At 38.2% G+C, this 13482-nt stretch overlaps 1 protein-coding gene across 1 annotated transcript in view; it reads right to left on the bottom strand.

Annotated features, from left to right (window-relative positions):
- TDP1 (tyrosyl-DNA phosphodiesterase 1) overlaps positions 1-13482 on the bottom strand; it is a 74040-nt gene that overhangs the window by 51352 nt on the left and 9206 nt on the right. The window contains exons 6-8 of the mRNA XM_029075608.2: positions 10703-10799; positions 7096-7130; positions 2077-2169 (exon numbers count right to left, since the gene is read on the bottom strand). Of these exons, the coding sequence (XP_028931441.1) occupies positions 2077-2169; positions 7096-7130; positions 10703-10799 (225 nt within the window). The remainder of the gene's footprint in view (positions 1-2076; positions 2170-7095; positions 7131-10702; positions 10800-13482) is intronic.

Genomic DNA, 13482 nt, shown 5'->3' with positions numbered 1-13482 from the left:
ACTGTACTGCCTGCAGCCAACTGAAACTTCACAACACTCAGTATTTTCTAACCATTATTCAATAATGGCAGTGGATTTCTGGATATAGAAGGGAAAAAAAATTCTTTAAATTGAAGCAAGATTTTGATTTTCCTTTGGAACAAAATGGATTACTGTGTTTTCCTCTGAAGGACTTCAGGGGCCAAAGCTGTTGTAAATACATTTTTATATTCCAATTTATTAATTTTTTCTCCTCAAAAACTGCTAAAGATCAAATTCACTGGGCTTAACTTCTGTAAAATGACATGTAATCATTAAAGCAATTATTGATACAGAACGGATGATTGTTAAATAGAGCAAAAGTTATGGTATTCCTATCAGACTACGAACAATATTTGAGGGCCAGACACTAATCAGTTTCCAAACTAATATGCTCTTCTCTGTCTGGCACTCAGAATTCATTAACTCCTTTTTTTTATGGTATTTGTTAAGTGCTTACTATGTGTCAGGCATTGTTCTAAGCATTGGGCTATATACGAGGTAATCAGGTTGGATCCAATCCCGTCCCACATGGGGCTCACAGTCTTAATCCTCATTTTACAAATGAGGTAATTAAGGCACAGAGAAGCTAAGTGATTTGCCCAAGGTCACACAACAGACAAGTGGCAGAACCAGGATTAGAACCCAGGTTCTTCTGACTTCCAGGCCCGTGCTCTTCCACTAGGCAATGCTCCTTCTCTAACTTCTGCAATGTTCCTCAGAGAAGCAGTGTGGCGCAGTGGAAAGAGCACGGGCTTTGGAGTCAGGGCTCATGAGTTCGAATCCCAGCTCTGCCACTTGTCAGCTGTGTGACTGTGGGCAAGTCACTTAACTTCTCTGTGCCTCAGTTCCCTCATCTGTAAAATGGGGATTAAGACTGTGAGCCCCACGTGGGACAACCTGATTCCCCTGTGTTTACCCCAGCGCTTAGAACAGTGCTCTGCACATAGTAAGCGCTTAACAAATACCAACATTTAACTCTTTCAGATTACAGAATTCCGATTATTTTTTGAGAGATTTTATTAAAAAGACCAAGTCACATGAAAACATCTTTTATCTGAATTATTCCTTTTTTCCCCAAAAGAAAAATAAATCTTCATCATAAACTCTTCATTGTATCTTACAGGATTGGGCAGAGATATATAGCAAAATGGCTTTATAGCAGAAAGTAATGATGAGATCAACATCTCATGCCATTTCCAAAAATCTGCAGACAGTCACAGGTTTATGTTGTACACTGAGACTCAAAATTCTCAAATTTGAAGCACATTCAATACAGCTGGAAACACTAATACATACTGTGCAATGTTTAATTCAAACTGTACTCTATAATTACATTTATGGCAGAATGCCATAGTATTTTTGATACGGCACCACTTAGAGATATATCAAGTACCATACGTCTGAATTTCATAGTTTTGTTTATTCAGGAACTTATAGTGATTACATTAGCATTTCTGCCCACAAGGGGAATAGGACTGAATTAAAAAAAACAACAAAACTGCATGAAAAATTTAAAGTGTAGCAATCTGGTTTAAGTTAAAATAATACCTCCAAATTTGAGAAATTTAGCATAATTATGCACTTCAGTGAAATGTGATTGCAACTATAATCCTTTGTCACACTTTGTGACAATGAGAAGGAGCTTGGCCTACTGGATAGAGCATGGGCCTGGGAGTCAGAAGGACCTGGGTTCTAATCGCTGTTAGGCCACTTGTCTGCTGTGTGACCTTGGGCAAGTCACTTCACTTCTTTGTGATTTAGTTCCCTCATCTGTAAAATGGGGATTATGACTGTGAGCCCCATGTGGGACAAGGACTGTGAACAACCTGGTTTGCTTGCATCCACCCCAGTGCTTAGTACAATGCTTGGCACACAGTAAGTGCTTAACAAATACCATAATAATAATTATTAGTATTATTGTCAGTTCTTAACAGTTTATGCTCAGATGCTTTGGTAATTGACTCAGTACAAATAAGAGTGATTTAGTGTAACTACATGAAAAAACCTTTTTAGGATATAAAGCCACTTCCCAAATGCAAAGAGAATGACACTTACCCCTGAGTTTTCTGGTGCCAATCGGCATGAATAAGATTGGATGTGTGTATGACAACTCGCATGCCTTCTTCATATAACAGCAGCATCATTTTCCTTAAAAACAAAAGTAAAATCATAAGAAATCCAACCCCATATTCTGACAGTGGCAACAAGATATTTGAAGTAATAGAGATGAATACCATCTCATTGAGAAGCAGCGTGGCTCAGTGGAAAGAGCATGGGCTTTGGAGTCAGGGCTCATGAGTTCGAATCCCAGCTCTGCCACTTGTCGGCTGTGTGACTGTGGGCACATCACTTAACTTCTCTGTGCCTCAGTTCCCTCATCTGTAAAATGGGGATTAAGACTGTGAGGCCCACGTGGGACAACCTGATTCCCCTATGTCTACCCCAGCGCTTAGAACAGTGTTCGGCACATAGTAAGCGCTTAACAAATACCAACATTATTATTATTATTATTACTACCATCTTTGATATTAATCCTAATGTTCAGTAATGTGCTGGCAGAGCCAGACTGTGGAAATGCTTAGGGCCCTATTTAAGGAGGAACTGAGGAAATGAAGAATTAGAAGTAGGCGATATCTACTCTCTAGGAACTGCAGTTTCCAGAGTCCTCTAAGAATGAAATCTATTTAGTAACCTGGGCAGAATCTGCAAATCCACAAGGGAAGATGCCTCATGACCTCTCCTCCTAAAACTACTAATAATAGTACAGTGCTCAGCACACAGTAAGCGCTCAATAAATACGATTGAATGAATGATATGTGTAAGTACTTACTATATATCAAGCACTGTACTGAGTTCTGGGGTAGATACAAAGGAAACAGGTTGCACATAATCCCTGTCCCTCATGGGGCTTACGGGCTAAGCAGGAGAAAGAACAGAAATGAAATTCCCAATATGCAGATGAGAAAACTGAGGCACAGAGAGGATAAGTGACTTGCCCAAGGTCACACAGCAGGTAAGTGGCAGAGCAAGGATTAGAACCCAGGTCCTCTGACTCCCAGGCCTGTGCTCATTCCAGTAGGTCATGCTGCTTCCAAGCTGCTTACTACTGAAACATGCTCTGGTAGCTGTGTTTGAAAAGCTGCTCTCCATGGTCTTTAAAGGTTTCTTCACCCAGGTCCTGTGTTAGAGTTATAATTAATGAATTACAAGTGTTTCTATCTGGATTATTTCCCTACTTTTCTCCTGTTGATTTTCTGTGTCTGAGCTTTAAATGTTTTATAATATCTGGCAGAATCAGGAATTTCTCTCTGGCTTCTCCTCTAAGCTGCATACTCCTTGAGGGCAGGGAACATGTCTACCAACTATTATACAGTACTCGCCCAAGCATTTGGAACAGTACTGTGAACACAGTAAGAGCTCAATAAATAAGACTGACTGACTCACCACTAACCCCAGTAGATCAGCTGAATGTGATATGGATCGTAATTGTAGTCTTGTGGCTAAAAAGCCTTGACAATATAATAAACTAGGCGTTTGGCAGTTTGTACCATCCAGCGCCCTACTTTCCCTTCCTGTAACCACTATGGATGGTTTTTCTGTGAATTGATCTGAACCCTTCAAATCTACTAAACTGCAGTTTTTTCAAGAGCTTCTATAGAAAATGCACAGAACCAATGCTAGAAGTAAAAATAATTCAATCAGCGAATGAATCATGGGTATTTATTGAGTGCTTACAGTATGCAGCACATTGTATTAAAACTTGGGAGCATACAATATAACAGAGCTAGTAGACAAGTTCCCTGCCCACAGTGTGCTTGACAACTTAATCTGGAATGCTGGTGGCCTCCTCCACCCCAATAGCAGGTAAGTTTTCTGGGGCTGGAAGGTTGGTGACAACAGCATCACAACAAAGGCATACGGATGGGCTTTCTGGAGTGAGAGTTGGCCAGCCAGTCACTGAAGACAACTCTGGGCACCCACTCCAGGGCTTTGGGGAAAAGTAATAATAATAATAATAATAATAGTTGTGGTATTTATTAAGTGCTTACTATGTGCCAGGCATCGTACTAAGCGCTGGAGTAGATATAAGCAAATTGGGCTGGACATAGTCCTTGTCCCATATGGGCTCACAGTTTTAATCCCCATTTTACAGATCAGGTAATTGAGGCCCAGAGAAGTAAAGGCCCAGAGAAGTAAAGTGACTTGCCCAGGGTCATATAAAGCAGACAAGTGGTGAAGCCAGCATTAGAACCCATGAACATCTGACTCCCAGGCCCAGGCTCTATCCACTATCCCAGGCTGAGTATAATGGAAGGAGCAGGGCAGTGGCTGCTGGAGACCAAAGGAACAGGGAACAGCAAGGGTGGAGAGTAGGGTCAGGAGGCACAGCCTTCCCCAACCTGGCTTTCCGTGAGCAGGAACGCTGGACCCTCCACTGTCCCAGAAAGCCCATTCTGAGCCTTTTTCTTAGATGGAGCTGAGTTCTAGCCAGTTCCGGCTTACTTTTGGCACCATATAGAAGTAATAAAGTACTTAAGGTGACAAGATGAATTCTTCTGGAATAATTTGTCATTTTAATTTAAAATATTTTAACTTTTTAACCCTCTCCTACACGGCAACAGTATAAATGATGGACAAAATAGCATTTAAGTGGCACAGCAATAACTACAAACTTTACAAAGTTCTTGTGTCAGATAGAACCAATGAACAATTCCTTAACTGCTAAAGATTAAAAAAAGAATGAACCACAAGAAGATAATGAGGGAAAACAGGTGTGCCTGAAAATCAGAGGGCACATGTGCACAAGAGAAATTTAGCCTTTTTAAAAAAGTGAATTTAATCCAAGCTGGAAAACACTAAGTTGTGCAAAGTTGGAGGGGAAAAAACAACAGCAACAAAAAACCCCCCAACCAGCTGGTTATCATCAGCTTTCATTTGAATAGCCACCAAACTAATTATAGTAAATACTAATTGTAATTAAGAATAAAATTAGTTATGAGTGTATGATACAAGTTTTCCAAGTATCTTCATCAACTTAAGCACGCAATTGCAAAAAGGATCGTGAACCAATTTAAAAGGATTTAAGCTAATTTAAAGGAAATTTCAATCTTTTTATACACAAAATTTACATTTGAGTATGATTAAGACCATAGTTTAAAAACTGATGGGAAAGCCAATAAATGGTATTGATTTCTCAGAATCCATCTTGTCCCTCTTTGTCAGACAATATAGAAAAGTGGAACATGAAATAAATGTTAAAGAAATCACTTACACAATACAAATCCGATCTGGGCTGATTCATCCCAGACAGTCTCCTGATCATTTTGAGTGTACAACGCTGAACCACTAGTATTCAGAGACAGTCAAATGATTTCCTGTGGAATCTTAAAATACACCTGGGAAGATCTTTCACATCTTTCACTTGCACATAGCCCGGCAATGCATCCAACACACTGCTGTGTATCAAAGGCTCAGAGTGGCTTGGACATCTAGCACACTCCTACTTGCCCATAATGTATGTCTGGAATTGTTCCAGGGCTTGAACAGTTCCCAAGAACTGTCAGGCTTGCCCAGGGGTTCTTGTAACTGGAAACTGCTCCTCTTAGCGTATATTCCCCCCAACGCAGGGGCAACTGTTGGCTACAGCAGACTCCCTAAACTGCCTCTGGCATGCCCAGTGTACCCCAGGCTGCCAGACGGTTGGTTGGTCATTCTTGATGTCTGAGGTATGCTAGTAGATGGGTGAAAGGCATATCTTGGATGCTCATCTTCTGGCTGCAAGATCACCAGTGCACTGCGCTCATTCTATCTATCCTCAGTCTATCATGTATGGCTGTATTTGTACTCTGTGCCAAAATGATGGGCAAGAGCCCTGCAATGGAGGATAGAGAGACACAACCCAATCAATTCTTCGGGGAAGCAGCATGACCTAGTGGAAAGAGCACAGGCCTGGGAGTCAGAGAAGGTGGGTTCTCATCCCGGCCCTGCCAAGTGCTTGCTGTGTGACCTTGAGCAAGTCACTTAACTTCTCTGTACCTTAGTTCCCTCAACTGTAAAATGGGGTTTAAATACATTTTCTCCCTCCTAGACTATGAGTCCCATGCAGGACAGGGACTGTGTCCAAACTAATTAACTCGTACCTAACTACATGCTTAGAACAGTGTTTGACATATAGTAAGTGCTTAACAAATTCTTATAAAAAAGTAAATTCTTCCCCTTTCATAAGCCCAGGAGTACAACCTCAGAAGCCTACTTTACCATCTATTTCATCTGCAGAGATAGGAGAATAGAACTTAAAAGTACAATGCACTGCCTAATATGGTTAATTTTAGATAAGAAATATTTTCTTAATATGAACTTCTAGGTTAATCATATAATATAGTGGAAAGTTCTAAGTGAATACATTATTTAAGCAGCTACTTATCTTTGTAATTATTTTCTGCCTATATTATAGAAGCATCTTATTTTAATGGACAATAATTTAAACTGACTTTAGTTTAAATGTTTAATACCCAACACCAATTACAAATGTGTCAGTATGATATATGCCATTTTTTTTGGTCAACATGCCATGAGAAACAGATTGAAATTTTATAATTTTACTATTTCAGTCAAGCTCCATTTAAAACACTCTGATGAGTTATTCAGGTCCCTGAGGTTATATAGCAAGCACATGTCCTCAATTAACCATTAATATGGTATATATACTTGAAGCATTCAGTTTATTTTCACTTGTAACTGCACTGAGCCTCTGCCAGCTTGCAAGACTCCTTTTGGAGATCTTTTTCTTAAAGCTAATTTACAAATTCCCTGACCCAACTATCATAAAATTTTATTTTAAACAGCACTGTAACATTTTAATAGTTATAAAATAGTATATTGCCTTTAAAGTCAATTAATCATTTAAAAAGTTGGTATTCATTAATCTGACTTGCATTTCTTCCAGCAAAAAGGGTACTAACTTATAATATGCAGATTATGCCTATCTTAAACACATTTTGCAACAACATTGCTATGGACACTAACATTTTTTACAGAAAAAAATTCAAACTAAATTTCATTATGTCTACTTACGTATGGTGTGTTCCAAATGCAATATCCAATTTGGCCTAGGTTGAGAAAGAATCACGTTATAATATTGAATACACAGTGCAAACTCCAAATAACCTTATTCTCTGTCAACTATAAAATGTTTGAGTTACACTACATGAATTTACTGCTCTCTAGTGGAGAAAAACCTGAGTACAAGTCAACCTTTTTTTAAAGTAAACTCTCATTGTGAAAAGTTATCCAGAATGATTCCTCACTCTTTTTTAATTATAGTAATTTCAAAGTAGTAAATCTGTGTCCTTTTGGTTATAAAGCTAATATAGAAAAAGAAATGAAAACTTTAAAATTAGACATTCTACTTGCACAGATATTAATTTTCAGGGTGATTTTTCAAGTAATAGTTTAAAAAAGTCATCTCAATGAAGTCCAATGCTAGAATAGGCTTTAATAATGCAATAACAAATACTTCTAAGTGACAGATATAGGTGAGCTAAAAAAAAAAGCAGACTGCATTAAACCATTTCCTTCTCCCTAATGTGATAGAAATTCACAAAAAAAGCATCACATTAAGAACATAAGGAATTCTATTACTAGATCAATCTACCATTCCATCTAACCTAGTATTTTTTCTGCCTGTCAGTGGCAATGAAAGTAGAATGATGATTCCAATAGTTTTACCCCAATATTTTTAAACTATTCAAAATGAAGGCTGAAACATTTATTAAAGACAATTAATTTAAGGCCATTACTTAAAGTGTTACTGATAAAGTACAATAAAATAACTTTGCTCAAGTGTTTGAATTTAATGCATTATCTTCCCTTGAAAGTAATTTCCCCAATTAAAGTAGATTTGTGGTTCTATCATTTACTAGGGAAAGCTGAAATTCTCTTTAGAGGACATCTAATCAGGTAAAACAATGCAGCTCAGTATTTTTGTTGTTGTTGTGATCCTTAGTATTTAAAGTGTTAATATTTGCAGATTTAGCAAAGTGTTTTATAGCTATCTCCTTTTTCAAGAGCCCCAGCATTAGTCTATCTAAAACAATCCTGATACTACTTAGGTATCACTAGAGGCAGTGTTTCTGCTCTTAGGTGCTTTAAAAAGTGGCCTCTCAATCAAAGTAAGTTAGTCTAAAAACAGGCAACATTCTGTAATGCTAAGCATTACTAAGGCATAACATTATAACTATAAATGCCCACTCCCCAGGAGCATTGAGGGCCAAACGGTGACTTCCTCTTCAGCTTTTTCAGCTGAACTACCAGACTGGCTCATTCCAGGTTTTTGACAAGAACTGAGCTTCTAATCTACGCAGAAGAGGCCAAAAATGGTGGTTTTCTGACCTATTAGCTCTTTTAACCCTAATTCTCATTCCCACCTTAAAATCCCTGTGTTTCTTTCCTCTCCCAGGCTCCCATCACAGAGTTGGCACCTATGATAACATTAACCAAATATGTAATTATAATATGATCGTTACTCTTTGCAAGATGCTGTAGAAGTAGAAACTTACTCTGCTGACCGTAGTAGTTTTAAAATTTTAATCAAAAATGTGTTCTATTTATTTTTTTCTTCATAAAACAATTTACAGCTTAAGTCCTTAACAGCTCTGCATGCCTTTGAACTCATCTTTTCTTTTAAGAGCTTCAGCAGTAATAATAATAATTGGTACTATGTGCTAAGCACTGGGTCAAATTGGACTCAAATTGGGCACAGTTCCTGTCCCACAGGGGCTCACAGTCTAAATAGGTAAGAGTAGAATTAATCCCCATTTTACATATGGGAAAACTGAGGCACAGAGAAGTTAAGTGACTTGCCCATGGTCACACAAGCAATCACTTTTAAAAGTTCACTCTTAAGATATTTTTAAACCCCAGGGATCAGGGGTTTCTCTGCTTCATCCTAAACGGGCATAGACCTGGGGAGAGGTAGAAAGAGGAGGCAGCAGCGACATGGTAGAGAGTCAAGGGCAGAGACTCAAGTTTACTGGGTAAAAGGAGGCGATGGTAAACCTCTTCTGTATTTTTACTAAGAAAACTCTATGGATACACTACCAGAACGATTGCAGATGGAGATGGGGCTTTCTGGGAGAGATGTGTACAAAGGTCACTATGGGTCGATGGCATAAAGCAAGACAAGAAGGAGGAGAGATCTTAGGCAGATTCATTCATTCATTCAACAGTATTTATTAAGCGCTATGTGCAGAGCACTGTACTAAGCGCTTGGAATGTACAAATCAGTAAAAGATAGAGACAGTCCCTGCCCTTTGACAGTCTCTTCTATCTTACCATGAGTCTTTTCTGGTTTTGGAGAAGTTGGCTTCTAGTCTGTTTTCAAGGGGTGGGGTGAGGGACACAGGGTGGAGCTGATTAAGGCTATCTTTATTTCTCCCGAAACCAGCACCGAATCACACCAGGAGAGATGGGGTTGTCTAAGTTCACCTAAAGACCTCTTTCCCTTCTATCAAGCCCTATATGTCCTGCTTCATTCCTGAGACCTTGGCCAATGTGGAGAAGCTAGGCTTCACGTCTGCGGTTAGGGAGGGAATTTAATTCCCTGCAGTGACTGTAATGTTGACAGGGGTTTTTGAGATTCTGGGCTACATCTGTACTTAATGCTTGATATAGCTCAGGATTTTACGTACTGTGGTTATTCGAAATGAGGGACATTCTTATTCCCTTGAACTACAGTAGGATGAAAACATACAACAAGGTCTAGAAAAACACACAGTCTGCTAGCAGGTACTTGAGATTTCAGGCTCAAGGAAACTATAGAAGGTAGGGCTATTACAAACAAGCTTTATTTTAATGGCTTGAAAATCTACTAAAGAAATTCAAAGATAATGATGGAATTTTATTGTGTAAATATACATCATATCATTTAGGGATACTATTTCTTTTGATAAAAATTTGATAGAACCAAGGAATTTCCAAAGTCAAATCGTTTCCTTCTTCAAAAAAATGCCAATACATTTCAGTTGAAAAGTGCTACATAGTTTTTGCAAAAAATTTCCAGATGACACTCTCCTCTCCTATAACGTAAAGGGCTGCAGTCTTATAAAACCTCACATTAAGGAAATCTTGCATCAGAGTACTCATTTGCTCTGACACCAAGTGACGGTGCACAAACGTGAACACACGTTATCTGAAGAACGGTCCTTGAATTCCTCAACTGCATTCTAGCCAAAATGCCTAGCAAAAATACACATATGGCAGAATGGGGTGCATGAAGGGAAATTCATTATATTTACTGAAATTTAATGTCTGTCTCCCTCTCTAGACTGTAGGCTTGTTGTGGGCAAGGAATGTGTCTGCTAATTCTGCTGTACTGTGCTCTCTTAAGTACTTAATAAAGTGCTTGACATATAATAAGTGCTCTATAAATACAACTGATTGATTGATAACTGGATTCACTGCACTTTGCCCCTAAATTTTACTTATTTCAATGATAAATTTAAGGGTGAAACAAGTTAACCTTCAGTTATCATTTGCAACATGATAGACACTTTACCCCATCATTTAGTGGTCTCTTCTCAGAGTCTAGATTTGCAACTACTACCTGGGGAAATTGGACAGGTCCACTCTTCTTAGCATATAGACTCTTTCTTAAATGTTTAAGTGGAAGAAAAGGGATTACCTGGCACAGGCAAATGTTTTCATAAGGCTTTGCCTGTTCATGTAATTGGGCCTTCGCTTCTCGCTTGTCTCCATGCACCAGTAATAAGGGTTTATTCCTGAAACAAAAAGTAGAACATTTGTAAATTCAACAATCCCCCAAGCAACACTGGTTGATTAAGGACAAGGAATATGTTATTGTGCAAACACGATTTTAGGTTTTTGTTTGGTTTTTACTGAGGATTGGCTCTGCAATGAAAACCAAATGCCAATAGACAGCATGCCTTCGACTGTGAAATAAAACATCAATTCAAGCCTATCCACTCCAGCCAAAACCTGCACATTAGCTTGTATTTGCACCTGCGTGCACTTACCCCTTTTCTTTTATAGAAAATTTGCAGTTGCCTAAACTGAATACAGAAAGTATTTGACTTCTAAGTTCACTAAAAATGCTATATTAGCCAAAATTGTACAAAAAGACAATGTGTTTGGTCACAATATATCTTTAAGAAGTAATACTGTTAGGTTCTGAAGAGCAGTTTGATTAGCCTTCATAACATTAGTTCACAGAATGTGCAGGATAATTCTCAGAAATCAAGGAAATTGTCAAAACTTCAATGTATAACAAAAAAACTTTATTTTTTGCTGTATGCCAGTTAAATGCCAGTTAAAACCTAATTGTAGGGCATTTACATTTATTATTTAATGATGATCAACTGTGTAGCATATATACAAGTATAGACCAATGTTCTATTTAGCTAGCTAAATAGAACCAAAGGGCACTTGACATTTTCATGGTTAAGTATATATTCTCTAATACCCTTAATTCTTTCCCTTAATCAATCATATTCACTGAGCACTTACTATGTGTAGAGTACCATACTAAGTGGTTGGTAATAAGTCCTTTAGGAACAATCATTCATTCTTATACTGTACTCTCCCAACTGCTTAGGTACAGTGCTCTGCACACAGTAAGCACTCAGTACTACTGATTAATTTATTTAACCCTTCTTGAAATGAAGGATCACCCTTCCAGGTGAAGAATTGTTTCCTTTTGTTTATGTTGAACGTACTACCGCCTATCTTCAGAGGGTAATCTCAGTCTTGGTATTGTTGAACAACAATCTGTTTTTGCCCTGTTCACACACTTCATGATTTTGTAAACTTCCATCATGCCTACTCAGCCTTGATCTTCCAGGATGAAAAGTTCTGATCTTTTCAGGCTATTCTTGTACTGATATGCTCATTTTGGTAGTTGCATCTTATCTAGGTGTTATGGCTTTTTTTAAATGGTATTTGTTAAGTACTTACTATGTGTTAAACATTGTTCTTTCTAAGTGCCAGGGTAGGTACAAGTTAATTAGATTGGACACAGTCGCTGTCCCACATGGGGTTCACAATCTAAGTAGGAAGGAGAACAGGTATTTAAGCCCCTTTTTGCAGTTGAGGAAACTGAGGCACAGAGAAGTTAAGTGACTTGCCCTAGGTCACAGAACAAGCAGTTGGCAGAGCTGGGATTAGAACGCAGGTCCTCTGACTCCCAAGCCTGTGCTCTACTAGGCCATGCTTCTCTAAAATGTTTTAATTTCTTAAAATGTTGCAATCAGAACTGCCCACAAGTTCTGCTTGTCCAAGTGCTCACTGATTCTAAACTTTACTGGTGATATTACCCATTTGTCAGTTATAGAAGTACCTGGGGCTATAATTTTCAAGGTAACTTTAGAACTCTTCTTGCAGACGAGAGTTAGGATAGGGCCTTGTCAGTCCTCTGGCACAGCGACCATCTGTAACAATAAACTACAGACTCCAGTCTGGAAATTTGCAACTTCCCTTCTGGGTCCCTTCAGAACTCTCACGTAAATGCCATCAGGGCCTGATGATTTTCTTATAGCTATAGCATTTATTTGGTCCAAACCATTCTGGTTACCAATTTTGTCTATTTCTTTTGACTCGTCTACAACAAATAATTTGGATGTGGGATACTTCCTAATGTCTTCCTAACTAAAAAACAAATTAAATCATTCATGGTTGCTCTTAATTATCTCCAAATTATCTCTGAATTCACTTTTTATAATATCATCAAGTGGCTCCACTGATTGCTTAGCTGACTTCATTCACTTAATATATATATATATATAAAAGGAACTTTTACTGTTACTCAGGCCTCAGACTCCTTTTTGCCCTGACCACAACTAATTCTGTTTGACTGCCACTCTTTGCAAATTTCCCTATTCTCTCTAGGGAGAGATTCACATATTTTAGAGGATAATCTTGTTTCCCTGTTAAAATATAAAATATAGAAAGCCTTCTTGGCTCAAGCAGGCATATTACTATGGGTAATCCTGGCTCCACCACTTGTCTGCTGTGTGATCTTGGGCAAGTCACTTAACTTCTCTGTGCCTCAGTTACCTCTTCTGTAAAATGGGGATTAAGAGTGCGAGCCCCAAGTGGGACAATCCGATTACTCCAGCGCTTACAACAGTGCTTAACAAAGAGCAAGTGCTTAACAAATATTATAATTATTATTTTAATACGACACTTTAAAAAAACTCCATGTTTAAAGTAAACCAGTTTTAGCTTCCCCTTCTCCACACGATGTTTACCTTTTTTCAGTTCTTTTTTAACTAATGAAATATTGTATTACTTGGGCTCTTGTAACATCCCCTTCCAAGAAAGAATGTATAATTTAATATTAGATCACTGTTGCGTTGGTCCTTATATGAGATCCATAACTCTTATTGAAATATAGTATATTTCATTCCCTAAAGGTTTTTAAAACTAATTGTTCTAGAAAAAAATCAT

This window comes from Ornithorhynchus anatinus, chromosome 1 (genome assembly GCF_004115215.2).
Source record: "Ornithorhynchus anatinus isolate Pmale09 chromosome 1, mOrnAna1.pri.v4, whole genome shotgun sequence".
In the NCBI taxonomy this organism is placed as follows: Eukaryota; Metazoa; Chordata; class Mammalia; order Monotremata; family Ornithorhynchidae; genus Ornithorhynchus; species Ornithorhynchus anatinus.
Note: the sequence above shows the minus strand (reverse complement) of the source record. Positions and strands in the feature narration are given on the sequence as shown.